The sequence below is a fragment of the Salvelinus sp. IW2-2015 genome, unplaced genomic scaffold, assembly GCF_002910315.2.
Source record: "Salvelinus sp. IW2-2015 unplaced genomic scaffold, ASM291031v2 Un_scaffold1948, whole genome shotgun sequence".
Lineage (NCBI taxonomy): Eukaryota > Metazoa > Chordata > Actinopteri > Salmoniformes > Salmonidae > Salvelinus > Salvelinus sp. IW2-2015.
This window is the reverse complement of record NW_019943303.1, coordinates 19,418-34,724: the sequence shown is the minus strand read 5'-3', so window position 1 is coordinate 34,724 and position 15,307 is coordinate 19,418. Positions and strand designations below refer to the sequence as shown.

The 15,307-nt window shown below is 43.0% G+C and overlaps 1 protein-coding gene across 2 annotated transcripts; it reads right to left on the bottom strand.

Moving 5' to 3' along the window:
• Positions 1–332: 332 nt before the first annotated feature.
• On the bottom strand, positions 333–8,997 carry LOC112072514 (phospholipase A and acyltransferase 4-like). Of its 2 annotated transcripts, none has more exons than XM_024139916.2 (5): positions 8,775–8,997; positions 8,450–8,496; positions 8,056–8,152; positions 7,334–7,599; positions 333–530 (listed from the first exon to the last, which is right to left on the bottom strand). In XM_024139916.2, the coding sequence occupies exons 2-5, from the start codon at positions 8,462–8,464 to the stop codon at positions 411–413; spliced, it is 498 nt and encodes a 165-aa protein (XP_023995684.1). In that variant the 5' UTR covers positions 8,465–8,496; positions 8,775–8,997; the 3' UTR covers positions 333–410. The 2 variants fall into 2 exon arrangements, with proteins under 2 accessions (XP_023995684.1, XP_023995686.1); XM_024139918.2 differs by lacking the exon at positions 333–530 and adding an exon at positions 7,040–7,232.
• Positions 8,998–15,307: the final 6,310 nt, after the last annotated feature.

The window sequence follows — 15,307 nt, the reverse complement described above, 5'->3', positions numbered from 1 at the left end:
TTTTTTKTATTTTTATGTAACAGCCAAAATTCCAGTGTTTTGATGTCAAACTGTTTTGTTATGTTTCAGTCTTATGTGATGTATATAAAGTATAATATTGGGATGCAAACTCAAAATGTAATACATTCCAACTCTATATCTGACACCCCATAACCATCTGTGAGGTGTATACTTTTGTTTCTAAGTATATTTCAGACTACCCAGAAACACTCTGTGACCCTGATTTAGCCCACGGCAGTAAAAGGTTAATCAAGGTCATGTGGTGATAGAAAGCCTAGTATATTAATTTAACATTCTGTTTGATTTGAATGAAAGATGACCACACAACCACATTGGTCTTTGAGATGGTCCTTTATTCAGTCTATCGACAACATTTTGCATYACTGACATTCTCCATGGACTCATGAGACTCAATAAACCTTCATAACAGCTTTGATTGCTGCAGCAGCTACAGAAGCAACAGCGGCAACAGCAGCTACTCCACCAAGCAGGCCAGAACCAATGAACAAATTCTTCATGAAGTCATCTGCCTATAAGGAAAAAGACAAGCAGAAATCAAATGAATATGGAGTGCATCTCCTCAAGCAAAGCATTCATTAGAATATTCTTTCAATTATACTCTCATGGCTACCCGTTTGGACTCTGATGATTTGCCATAACGGAGGAAAGTAACAAAATGCTCGCAGTTGTTTCCAAGGAGGCCATATTYTATTGTGCGGCCTCTCATTTTGTCCACTTCCCCCATAATGACGTCAATCGGCCTTGTTTTGAACTCGTCATCCAAGTAGTTGTTGATTTTGTAAGTATTCCTTGATGCCACATCCTTTAACATCTCTATTGTAATCGTGCCTTTACAGGAAAGACTGCCGCTGGATGAGCTAACACTCAAGAAAAAAACAGGAGGAAAGAAAAAGGGGTGTGTTGTCAATCAAACTTTATATATAAGAATTGATATTATTAACCACCAGTTTCCATTTATATTTTTCGTTGCTGCCTATTTACCACCGCAGACCGATGCTGGCACTAAGGTGGCACTCAACGAGCTCTATAAGGCCATAAGCAAACAAGAAAATGCTCATCCAGAGCTCTCCCTCGCCATCCATTTGGCAAATCTGACCATAATTATATCCTCCTAATTCCTATTTACAAGCAAAAACCAAAGCAGGAAGTACTAGTGGCTCGCTCAATAGGGAAGTGGTCAGATGACGCAGATGCTAAGTTACAGGACTGTTTTGCTGGCATTAAGGAGTACACCGCATTAGTCACTGGCTTCATCAGTAAGTACACTGATGATGTTGTCCCCACAGTGACCGTACGTACATACCCCAACCAGAAGCCATGGATTACAGGCAACTGCCGCTTTCAAGGAGCGGGATTCTAACCAGGAGGCTTATAAGAAATCCCACCATGCCCTCCAATGAACCGAGTTGCCCAGTGACACGAGCCTACCAAATGAGCTAAATAAATTCTATGCTTGCTTCGAGGCAAGCAACACTGAAGCATGCATGAGAGGATCAGCTGTTCTGGATGACTGTGTAATCATGCTCTAAGTAGCCGATATGAGTAAGACCTTTTAAACAGGTCAACATTCACAAAGCTTCAGGGCCAGATGTAAAGGAATCTAAGTAAAGGAATGGAATTAAGAATATATACATTTATGGACGAGCAATGTCAGAGTGGCATAGACTGAGATACAGTAGATAGTATAGAATACCGTATATACAGTGGGGAGAACAAGTATTTGATACACTGCCGATTTTGCAGGTTTTCCTACTTACAAAGCATGTAGAGGTCTGTAATTTTTATCATAGGTACACTTCAACTGTGAGAGACGGAATCTAAAACAAAAATCCAGAAAATCACATTGTATGATTTTTAAATAATTAATTTGCATTTTATTGCATGACATAAGTATTTGATCACCTACCAACCAGTAAGAATTCCGGCTCTCACAGACCTGTTAGTCTTTCTTTAAGAAGCCCTCCTGTTCTCCACTCATTACCTGTATTAACTGCACCTGTTTGAACTCGTTACCTGTATAAAAGACACCTGTCCACACACTCCAATCAACAGATTCCAACCTCTCCACAATGGCCAAGACCAGAGAGCTGTGTAAGGACATCAGGGATAAAATTGTAGACCTGCACAAGGCTGGGATGGGCTGCAGGACAATAGGCAAGCAGCTTGGTGAGAAGGAAACAACTGTTGGCGCAATTATTAGAAAATGGAAGAAGTTCAAAGATGACGGTCAATCACCCTCGGTCTGGGGCTCCATGCAAGATTTCACCTCGTGGGGTATCAATGATCATGAGGAAGGTGAGGGATCAGCCCAGACTACACGGCAGGACCTGGTCAATGACTGAAGAGAGCTGGACCACAGTCTCAAAGAAAACCATTAGTAACACACTACGCCGTCATGGATTAAAATCCTGCAGCGCACGCAAAGGTCCCCCTGCTTAAGCAGTGCATGTCCAGGCCTGTCTGAAGTTTGCCAATGACATCTGGATGATCCAGAGGAGGAATGGGAGAAGGTCATTGTGGTCTGATGAGACAAAAATAGAGCTTTTTGGTCTAACTCCACTCGCCGTGTTTGGAGGAAGAAAAGTATGAGTACAACCCAAGAACACCATCCCAACCGTGAAGCATGGAGGTGGAAAACATCATTCTTTGGTGCTTTTCTGCAAAGGGGACAGGACGACTGCACCGTATTGAGGGGGGATGGATGGGCCATGTATCGCGAGATCTTGGCCAACAACCTCCTTCCTCCAGTAAGAGCATTGAAGATGGGTCGTGCTGGGTCTTCCAGCATGACATACGACGACGTAACAGCCATGGCAACTAAGGGTGGCTCCGTAAGAAGCATCTCAAGGTCCTGGAGTGGCCTAGCCAGTCTCCAGACCTGAACCCAATAGAAAATCTTTGGAGGGAGCTGAAAGTCCGTATTGCCCAGCGACAGCCCCGACCTGAAGGATCTGGAGAAGATCTGTGGGAGGAGTGGGCCAAAATCCCTGCTGCAGTGTGTGCAAACCTAGTCAAGAACTACAGGAAACGTATGATCTCTGTAATTGCAAACAAAGGTTTCTGTACCAAATATTAAGTTCTGCTTTTCTGATGTATCAAATACTTATGTCATGCAATAAAATGCAAATTAATTACTTAAAATCATACAATGTGATTTCTGGATTTTGTTTTAGATTCCGTCTCTCATAGTTGAAGTGTACCTATGATAAAAATTACAGACCTCTACATGCTTTGTAAGTAGGAAAACCTGCAAAATCGGCAGTGTATCAAATACTTGTTCTCCCCACTGTACATATGAGATTAGTAATGCAGATTTGTAAACATTATTAAAGTGACATTATTAAAGTGCCAATGATTTCAAGTCTGTGTGTAGGCTGCAGCCTCTCTGTGCTAGTGATGGCTATTTAACAGTCTGATTGATGGCCTTGAGATAGAAGCTGTTTTCAGTCTCTCTCGGTCCCAGCTTTGATGCACCTGCACTGCCCTCGCCTTCTGGATGAAGGTGGGGTGCAACAGCAGTGGCTCGGGTGGTTGTTGTCCTTGATGATCTTTTTGGCCTTCCTGTGACATCGGGTGGTGTAGGTGTCCTGCAGGGCAGGTAGTTTGCCCCCGGTGATGCGTTGTGCAGACCGCACCACCCTCTGGAGAGCCTGCGGTTGTGGGCGGTGCAGTTGCCATACCAGGCGGTGATACAGCCCGACAGGATGCTCTCAATTGTGCATCTATAAAAGTTTGTTGTGCCTTATTCACCACACTGTCTGTGTGGGTGGACCATTTCAGTTTGTCGGTGATATGTACACCGAGGAACTTAAATCTTTCCACCTTCTCCACTGGTGTCCCGTTGATGTGGATTGGGGAGTGGTCCCTCTGCTGTTTCCTGAATCAGCTCCTTTGTTTTGTTGACATTGAGTGAGAGGTTATTTTCCTGACACCACACTCCCAGAGCCCTCACCTCCTCCCTGTAGGCTTGTCTATGTTGGTATTCAAGCCTACTACTGCCGTGTCGTCTGCAAACTTGATGATTGAGTTGGAGGCGTAAATGGCTCAGCAGTATAGGTGAATAGGGAGTACAGGAGGGGGCTGAGCATGCACCCTTGTGGGGCCCCAGTGTTGAGGATCAGCGAAGTGAAGGTGTTGTTTCCTACCTTCACCACCAGGGGCAGCCCGTCGGGAAGTCCCTGCACATAGCAGGGTTCAGACTCAGGGCCTCAAGCTTAATGATGAACTTGGTGGGTACTATGGTGTTGAATGCTGAGCTATAGTCAATGAACAGCATTCTTACATAGGTATTCCTCTAGATGGGATAGGGCAGTGTGCAGTATGATGGCGATTGTAACGTCTGTGGACCTATTGGGGCGGTAAGCAAATTGGAGTGGGCCTAGGGTGACAGGTAAGTTGGAGGTGATATGATCCTTGACTAGTCTCTCAAATATTGCTCTGAGGACGCGGCTAGGGATGCCGTCTGGGACGGCAGCCTTGCAAGGGTTAACACGTTTAAATGTCTTACTGACGTCAACCACAGAGAAGAAGAGCCCACAGTCCTTGATTGCTGGCCGCGTTGGTGGCACTGTGTTATCCTCAAATCGGACAAAGAACGTGTTTAGCTTGTCTGGAAGCAAGGCGTCGATGTCCGCGACATAACGGGTTTTCCTTTTGTAGTTCGTGTTTGTCTGTTTGAGCCGTTGAATTGCGACTCCACTTTGTCTCTGTACTGACGTTTGGCCTGTTTGATTGCCTTGCGGAGGGAATGACCACTCTGTATGTATTCTGCCATATTCCCAGTCACCTTGTCATGGTTAAATGCGGTGGTTCACGCTTTCAGTTTACACTTCTTGATAAACTCAGTTACCGTCTCAGTGTACACGTCAATATTATTCTCCTAAGCTACGCGGAACATATCCCAATCCGTGTGATCAAAACAATCTTGAAGCGTGGATTCCGATTGGTCAGACCAGCATTGAATCGTCCTCAGCACTGGTACTTCCTGTTTGAGTTTCTGCCTAAAGGAAGGGAGGAGAAAAATGGCGTCGTGGTCAGATATGCCAAAAGGAGGGCGGGGGAGGGCCTCGAATACATCCCGGATGGAGTAATAATGGTCGCGTGTTTTTCCAGCTCAAGTTATACAGTTGATATGCTGATAGAATTTAGGATGCCTTTTCCTCAAATTTGCTTTCTTAAAATCCCCCGCTACAATAAATGCATTCTCAGGATAAATGGTTTCCAGATTGCATAAAGTCCTGTGAAGTTCCATGAGGGATGTTGTGGTATCGGCTGGACAATAACCAAAGAAAATGATCTTGGGAGATAATACGGTCGGCATTTGATTGTGAGGTATTCTAGGTCGTTTGAACAAAAGGACTTGAGTTCCTGTATGTTATTACAATTACACCATGTGTCGTTAATCATGAAGCATACACCCCCGCCTTTCCTCTTCCCGAAGAGTTCTTTATTCCTGTCTGTGCGACGCACTGAGAAGCCAGCAGGCTGTATTGACGGAGACAGTATATCCCGAGAGAGCCATGTTTCCCTGAAACAGAGTATGTTACAATCCCTGATGTCTCTATGGAAAGAAACCCTTTCCCTGATCTCGTCAACCTTGTTATCCAGGGAGCGAGTAATATACTCTGAAGCGGTGGTTGATGTGCGCACCTCCTAAGTCTGATTAGAAGACCGCTCCGACTTCCTCTTCTCCACCGGCGTTGTTTTGGGTCGGCCTCTGGAATCAGTTCAATTGACCTGGGTGGTGCGAACAAAGGATCCGCTTTGGGAAAGTCGTATTCCTGGTCGTAATGCTGGTAAAACTGGTGGGTTCCCTTTCCTCTGATACCCAATAGTTCTTCCCGGCTGTATGTAATTACACATACACTTTTCTGGGCTAACAATGTAAGAAATAATACACAAAAAAAATGAAATACTGCAAAGTTTCCCAAGAACTAGAAGCAAAGCAGCCCTCTGCCATCTTGTACTTCAATTACCTCGACTTACCTGTGCCCCTGCACATTGACTCTGTACCCATACCCCCTGTATATAGCCTCTCTACTGTTATTTTATTGATGCTCCTTTATTTATTTTATTTACACTTCAGTTAATTTTAGTAAATACTTTAACACTTTTCTTAACTGCATTGTTGGTTAAGGGCTTGTAAGTAAGCATTTCACTGTAAGGTGACCTGTTGTACAGGTCATCGAAACCAGGATGTGGCCCCCAGACCAGTTTCCTCAAAGCCCAAAATTATTTCCGACATGTATCAGAGTGAAACATCTTGCAAGCATAACAACCATGTATGGAGGGGATGTAATTTTCCACCATAGTGTGCACATGTAAGTGTAATTGAGCATGTGTGTTTTGATGAGAGAAATAAAGAGACAGAGAGCACAACTGTCCGTACGTTAGCCACAAGCAATCTCAGACACCACTCGCCTGATTTTGACGAAACTTGGGTGAATGATGTGGCTTGCCATAGAGATCAGTCATTTACACAATTTGGCCCAAAGGCGGCGCTGCATCATTTGTGGGGGATGACATGTTTACTTTAGATAAACTGCATATTGATGTCATTAAAAACCTGTTCTCTTACTGTATGCATTCAATGAACTAGTTCAGAACATTAAAGTGCAGGTTTCACAGACCCAGATTAAGCCTAGTCCGGGATTAAGAATCACTTTCAATTGAGATTTATTAAAAATGCTTTTAAATCCAGTAGCTTTAATCTGGGTCCAGTGTTCGATGTCAAACGGTTGTTATAGTTCAGTCATCTGTGATGTATATCAAGTCTAATATTGGGATGCAAACTCAATGTAAAACATTTCATCTGTATCTGACATGGTACAGGTGTCTTTCTTTAGGACCCAAAACCATGTGTGTGAAGTGTATACTTGTTTCTAAACACTCAGTGTGAACCTGATTTAGCCCACTGCAGTATAATGTTAATCAAGGCCATGTTTTAATAATATAAAGGAAAGTATGTCAATTTAATATTCTGTTTGATTTGAAGGAAAAATGCACACAACCACATTGGTCTTTGAGATGGTCCTTTATTCATTAGGCTAGAAACAACATTTTGCATCACTGAGATTCTCCATGGACTCATGAGACCCAATAAATTATTTACTGAGTGTGTTTGTTGAAGCAGCTGCAGCAACTCCAACAGCAGTCAGTTCACCAAGCAGGCCTGCAGTACCAGCTAACACATTCTTTAGGGCGTCATCTGCCTATAAGGAAAAAGACAAGAAGAAATCAAATTAATATGGAGTGCATCTCCTCAAGCAAAGAATTAAATAGAATATTCTCTCAATTATACTGTCATGGCTACCTGTTTGGACTCTGATTTGCCATAACGGAGGAAAGTAACAAAATGCTCGCAGTTGTTTCCAAGGAGGTCATATGGTATTGTGCGGCCTCTCATTTTGTCCACATCCCCCATAATGACGTCAGTTGGCCTTGGAGTGTACTTGTTATCCAAGTAGTTGTGGATTTTGTAAGTACTCCCTGCTGCCACATCCTTTAATGTCTCCATTGTAATCGTGCCTTTACTGGAAAGACTGGATGAGCTGGAGAAAACAGCGCTTGAACGCCCATCTACAAAGCACGAGGAAAGAAAAAGGTGTGTACACACATGTAAGTGTAATTGTGTGTTTTGCTGATGAGAGAAATAAAGAGAGAGCACAGCAGATAATGTAGCTGATTGAATACGTTCATAAAGTTCTGACTATCAACCATGTTCAGATATCAGATTTACTGTGCTGTTAGGGGCAGCAGGTAGCCTAGTGGTTAGAGCATTGGGCCAGTACTCTGCTGTTAGGGGCAGCAGGTAGCCTAGTGGTTAGAGNGCAGGTAGCCTAGTGGTTAGAGCATTGGGCCAGTACTCTGCTGTTAGGGGCGGCAGGTAGCCTAGTGGTTAGAGCATTGGGCCAGTACTCTGCTGTTAGGGGCAGCAGGTAGCCTAGTGGTTACAGCATTGGGCCAGTACTCTGCTGTTAACATTTGACTTCAGATGATGTTTACACTCACAAACATAACAGAAAAACATCATACCTGGAACTACCAAATGGATGACCTCTCCATTTCCAATGTACAGAGCCCAGTGTTTGAATGCATCTCTTTTGATCTCAATCATGTCACCGATCTCCATCTAAGAATAAGGTGGGTAAGACGACATGTAATTATGTAACACCCCCCCCCCTACACACACAGTCCTGTTTTACTAACATATTTTCTCTAACTCTAAAACTAACTTTACTTCTAACTCTAAATGCCCCAGAAATAGATTTTTCCTTGTTGGGACTGGTAAAATGCCCCCAGCTTGGTGTAATTGTTTGTTTACTATTCTGGTCCCCACAAGTATAGTTAAACATGTCCACACACACCTTTTATGGTACTGTTGATTAATAGTAATTAGTATTAGTCAAACATAAGCAGCAGTACTTACTGTGGGATCACTCATGGTTTGAATGTGAATGTCTCTGTTGATTGTGCCTAGTGAAAAAAACCTTGCCCTTAGATTACAAGGTTCAAAATGAGCATCCTGTTTTTCAATTTAACTCTTTGAGACCCAAGCTTTCGCAACTAGCTCTGCCTCTGGCTTAGAATGTTCTCTCTATACATTTTCTTTCTACATAATCACTACTTCAGAAAAGAAACACCATGTAGAAATATGTTTAGCCATTTAATATATATATATATATATACAGGCGACACAGGCTCTGCTCCTTCAGGGTAGCTCACTGCCCATGCAAACATATAAAATTACCTACGTGCAGTGAGTGCAGTAAGCTATACCAATCCCCCCAAACAGCAACAGGTCCAGGCAGGCAGAGGTCAGTAATCGCGGGCAGTGTCACAAGGTAGAGAACGTCAGGCAGGCCCAGGGCAGTCTGAAAGGTCAAAACAGGGAAAAATAGAAAACAGGGACTAGAGTGAAAACAGGAGTACAGGAAACCTGCTGCTAGGCTTGACGAGATGAGACAAACTGGCAACAGACAAACCGAGAACACAGGTATAAATACACCAGGGATAATGGGGAAGATGGGTGACACCTGGAAGGGGGTGGAGACCAGCACAAAGACAGGTGAAGCAGRTAAGGGTGTGACACAAGCAGTGAGTGCAGTAAACTATAATAATCCCCCCAAACAACAGAATCATACGCCTGATGACTATTTGTAGTATTGCGAATTTTCCAGTACATATGTGACAATTATTTATTTCAGAAGGAACCAGCAAAACTAGTGCACTATATATGTGCTCTGGGTCATTAGACACCATTAGACATGCACCTGTCTGGGGTTGGACACGACTGGTTATTCCTGTAACTATGTTATGTCCTACTATGTACTGTTGCTATGGTTATACCTCTTGGGTTTTTTCCAGAACATGGGTGTCCATTTCAGAGGAGTTAGCAGGATGACATGTCTAGCTATTTTTGTTAGGTACCAAGGACGGTGGCTAGGGTCCTACATGTATGCACCTGTCTTAGTCGGAAACATGTCTGTCCATGTGAACTATTTCTGTGGCTCTACGGGTTCTTTGCCCTAATACGATACCAAACTAAACTTAGTGCAAGGCAATAAGATAACGGTGGCTAAATGCCAGAGGGGTTGAGTCATTCAGAGGAGTTACTATGAGTGTGAAGTAAGGAGGAAAAATGTATAAGACGTGTGTGCCAAGACTGGAAAGGGAGTTGTATTCATGAACCAGCTCGGCTTTGGTTATGTAATTAAAGTCTATTTGAACTCACATGCTCAGGTATTTGTGAAATATGATTGACTTCTAAGACTGTATAATCTGTGTGAATATTAACCATGTGTAGCATGACCTGTGCAACATACAGTATGTCTTATATCTCATATGTAGCTCAGAAGGATTCCTTCACAAGATAAGCTGTTATCTTGGCGAATGGGAATCTTCTACTTACAGTGCATTCGGAAAGTATTCAGACATCTTGACTTTTTTCACATTTTCTTACATTATAGCCTTATTCTAAAATTAATTAAATTGTTTTTGCCCTTATCAATCTACATGCAATACGCCATTATGACAAAGCAAAAAACATTTTTAATTATTTGTTTTGCAATTTAATTTGAAAAAACTACATAAAATATCACATTTAGAAAAGTATTCAGACTCTTTACTTAATACTTTGTTGAAGCACCTTAGGCAGTGATTACAGCCTCAAGTCTTCTTAGGTATGATGCTATAAGCTTGTCACACCTGTATTTGGGGATTTTCTCCCATTCTTCTCTGCAGATCCTCAAGCTCTGTCAGGTTGGATGGGTAGCAATGCTACACAGCTATTTTCAGGTCTCTCCAGAGATGTTCGATTGGGTTCTTGTCCATGCTCCGGCTGGGCCACTCAGACGTGTCCCAAAGCCACTCCTGCGTAGTCTTGGCTGTGTGCTTCAGGTCGTTGTCCTGTTGGAAAGTGAACCTTAATCCCAGTCGGAAGTCCAGAGCACTCTGGGACAGGTTTCCATCAAGGATCTCTCTGTACTTTGCTCCATTCATCTTTCCCTYGATCCTGACTAGTCTCCCAGTCCCAGCAACTGAAAAACATCCCCACAGCATGATGCTGCCACCMCCATGCTTCACCGTAGGGAGAACTGTGTTCTTGGGGACCTTCAATGTTGCAGAAATATTTTGGTACCCTTCCCCAGATCTGTGCCTCGACACAATCCTGTCTTCCTTGACCTCATGGGTTGGTTTTCGCTCTGACATGCACTGTCAATTGTGGGACCTTATATAGACAGGTGTTCCTTTCCAAAATCATGTCCAATAAAGTGAATTGACCACAGGTGGACTCCAATCAAGTTTCTAGAAATATCTCAAGGATGTTCAATGGAAACAGGATGCAACTGAGCTCAATTTCTAGTCTCATAGCAAAGGGTCTGAATACTTATGTAATTAAGGTATTTCTGTTTTTTATATTTAATACATTTGCAGAAAATTATATAAACCTGTTTTTGCTTTGTCATTATGGGATATTCAGTGTAGCCTGTAAATGTTTTTAATCCATTTTAGAATAAGGCTATAACATAACAAAATGTGGAAAAAGGGAAGGGGTCTTAATACTTTCAAAATGGACTGTATATTTGATTTGGTCGACAACATATCCGTTCATGCTGCAAGAGCTCTGATAGGTTGGAGGATGTCCTCCGGAAGTTGGCATAATTACTGTGTAAGTCTATGGAAGGGGAAGAGAACCATGAGCCTCCTTGGTTTTGTATTGTAGTCAATGTACCCAAAGGAGGACAGAAGCTAGCTGTAGACCTTCATTATTTGGTGACGTGAATATATTTACTATAGTTTTATCTAAAAGGATAACTTTTTTAATGTATTTGTACTTTTCTGAAAATCACTGAGGATGGTCCTCCCCTTCGTCCTCTGAGGAGCCTCCAATGTATAACGACAACTAGTTAGCAAGTCGGACATTTCAGTTTCCTAATTCCGATTAGTTGTGAAAGTGGCACTATAGTGACATTTTGGTCATTTTGTACTTACTGAAGAGACAAATGAACTGTTGTCCAGAGCGTTTTCTCAGTGGTCATTCACAATGCACTGATTTTATGCACATATTAACCAATGACAGGGGTAGTATTTTTATGAACAATAATTGTCTCATGTGCTCTTTAAACACTGTGGGAAGCATGCATCAATGTGGTAAATATATCAATAAGCTCAACTCGGATTTGATTTGATTCTCTCTGCTATGATATAATGATTACCTGTTGATTATTATGTGTTGTTGTCACTGCTCCGCTAATACACACCTTCTGCAAGGTAATGCTTCTCAATGTCAGTTGAAAAATGATTTACTATTTGGATTATTTGTAATTCATTTGCATTTTCTATGATGAACTGATGAGTTTTATGAAGAACAGATTGTTGTCTTCCCCCCATTTTGAAGTCTTTTTGTTGTTGTTTGCTTGTCATCTGGAGGAGAAGAAGAGGACCAAGGTGCAGCGTGGTAAGTGTTCATATCATTTAATAAAATATGCAACACTAAACAAAACAACAAACATGACAAACGCACAGTCCTGAAAGGTGCCACAAACACTAAACCGGAAACAACCACCCACAAACACAGGTGGGAACCGACTACCTAAATATGATTCTCAATCAGAGACAATGATAGACAGCTGCCTCTGATTGAGAACCATACCAGGCCAAACACACAGAAATACAACACAAGGACAACATAGAACACCAGACATAGAATGCCCACCCAAACTCACGCCCTGACCAACCAAAACAGAGACATAAAAAGGATCTCTAAGGTCAGGACGTGACACTTTTATTTTTATATTAATTTATTTCATTTCTTTCATGTTACTGTAAAATCTCTTGTAAAAAGGCATAATTTCTAAAACATATTGATTGCCATGAAACATTTTTTAAATAAAAAGCATTAATGTAACAAATACAGTATCCAGGAGCCCTTTCCTTTCTCCTACTGCCATCTAAAACCATACTGCTGGTCAAGTTACCAGCTTGTTAGCCAGCTAAACATGACTAGACTAGGCTGTTTATCAAACGAATATCTAGCAGCCTGCAGGTAGAAGGGGAAACATTCAGGTCTAGCTCCGTAGTATAGTGTATCATAACTTTTGAATGGTTTTCTGCATTGTATAGTCTGCCTAATCAGACATGCTCATGGTTCTCACAGGTAAGGTGCAATTAATCGGTCGCTACCTCACTCTACAGTGAAGAGGAAATTCAGCAACTCTTGGAGGACAGCGGCGGAGAATCTCAATTGGATTACTCAACTCCTTCTCTGTCCTCGCCTCGCCTCCTTTTGAAATGATTTCATATTTTCCAAATGGCCTCCTATTGATCAGATTTTCACAACTCATTTATCAATCACATGTCTTCCGATTTTTATTGGAATACCCACATGAGACTATTTTGAAATATTTAAGAGCCTCCTTACTTTTTCACCTGTAAACCCCTGGGGAAGATAAAAAAACACAATATGTTGCTTTTATCAACTGTTATCAACCTCCACTGTCCTCAGAGTTGCTTCTTTACTGTCACAGGTAAGGTGAAATGATACAATGTATCCACTTTGCTGGCGATGTTTTCTGCTCAAATAATTATACAATTATAACGACAGCCGAAGTGAACCAGACATGAACCAATAACTTTAACAACTCTCTTTAGTAGGAATACCGGTACCCTTACAGCAGTGGTTACCAACCAGGGGTAGTGGTTCCCAACCAGTGGTTCCCAACCAGGGGTACTAGGACCTGGGGCTACCTGGCCTATCCACAGAGGGTACTAGGACCCTTGGGGGTACTTGGCCTATCCACAGGGGGTATTAGTACCCTTGGGGGTACTTGGCCTATCCACAGGGGGTATTAGTACCCCTGGGGGTACTTGGCCTATCCACAGGGAGTATTAGGACCCCTGGGGGTACTTGGCCTATCCACAGGGGGTACTTGGCCTATCCACAGGGAGTATTAGGACCCCTGGGGGTACTTGGCCTATCCACAGGGGGTACTTGGCCTATCCACAGAGGGTACTAGGACCCCTGGGAGTACTTGGCCTATCCACAGGGGGTACTTGAGAAGAGTCATGAGATCATGAGGTGTACTTCAGCGATACTCCGGGCAGAGCAAAATTCAGTTGGTGGTACAGTAACTGAAAAAGGTCTGGAACCAGTCCCCTACAGTAATGTACTTCTTGATAAAGATCAACAGTGTAGGACTACTTCATGTTTTCCCAATAAGGGGGCTGTGCAGAGAACACAATCAGATAGTATTCTTTAGACACGGTCACCCTGTTTCTAGACAACTTTGAGGTGTTATTTCTTACATTATTTTCTCAGAACGTTTCCATGTGTGTTTTTTTTTGTATTGCTGCACTGTTGAAGCAAGAAACAAAAGAATTTCGCTGCACCTTCGATAACATCTGCAAATCTGTGTACGCGACCAATAAACTTTAATTTGATTTGATATCATCTGTAGTTATATCAAACCAGCTCTCAAGCCTTCTCAGGATGTTGAGGCTTGTAATCTTCTAAATGTCCATAGATATAACAGGCTTACATGCTTTAAAAGCCTTATCTAGAATGTTCAACATTAAGTGTTATTCCCGAATCTCACTCATTCCCGGCAGTTTGGAACAGTCCCATGCTCACGCCCCATACATCAGAAGATAAACTGTTACTGCCTTCTGTTGGGGCCAGCTGTAGTCTAAATGTAGTGGTGAAAAATGATGTCAGGGAACCAGTGTGTTTCAGGGGGGATGGTTCAGAGGAATGCACAGTGCATGAGTGGGAGGAGATCATGTTAGTTTACATGCAGAAGAAGGGCTATGGTGGGCAGGAGAGGTCAGATGAAGTTTTGGGCAAGCTGTCAGGGCGGGCACGTGACGTGGTAAGAGTGAGCCAACGCAGTAACCCAGTTGACTTAAGCCAGGGCCCTAGACCGGTTTTTGACATTCTGAAGCATCACTTTAGCGACACAATCAACTCTGACATGCCCCTAGCTGATGTTAATTCTACGTTGCCAATGGAAGGGGAGACTCCATTTGATTACTGGATCAGACTGAACAGGGCCATAGAGGTGGCACCGGACTGTTTGAAGAGGCAGAACAAGGAGCTAGACAATCCATCAAGTGTCTGACTGTCATGTTCATTAAGCACTGCGAACCCAGAGCTGTCATTGATATTCATGTGCAAAACCATTGCATGAGTGGACAGCTGCGGAGGTCCATGGCAGGCTGGAGGAGTACCAGAGGAATGAAGTGAGGCGCCACGTCCCATGCGGCTGGCCCCACTGGTCACCACACTGACGCAGGAAGTAAGTAGGCCAGTGTCGGCTGTTACAAACTGCCCGGACCCTTGCCGCAGCCCACAAATGGCTCATCCGAGCACTGGATCGTGTGATTGCCATGCTTGAACGGGTCTTGGAACAGAGGCCACAGCAACCTGTAGGCGGGCTATAATAACCGTTTCCAGAGGAGGCCAGGAGAAGAGAGAACCAGTTTTTGCAATGCAAAGTGTGTGGGGATGCAAATCAACAGCACAATAGATCATTCATTCACACCACCTCTGCTTCCTCTTTTATGCAGCTGAGCACACACATCAAGAATGTCCTCCGCGCTTCATCGGTAACTCCCATCAAACAGCAACACGACACAGCGGCAGGAAAACTAGCTGGTCCGCACTGGGGGTGGAAGTGCTGGGTCTTGTGAGGTGCCCCAATCAGATAGTGGTGTAGATTTAGAGTCAATATATTCTAGTGTTTGTGATGAAATGAAGTCGAGCAAAAAAGTAATTATGCAAAATACA

Coding starts and splice junctions, on each gene's coding strand:
- LOC112072514 (XM_024139916.2), bottom strand. Junction 7,600..8,055: donor CATCCATTTGGTAGTTCCAG/GTATGATGTTTT, acceptor CGTGCTTTGTAG/ATGGGCGTTCAAGCGCTGTT. Junction 531..7,333: donor GCAAATCAGAGTCCAAACAG/GTAGCCATGACA, acceptor TTTTCCTTATAG/GCAGATGACTTCATGAAGAA.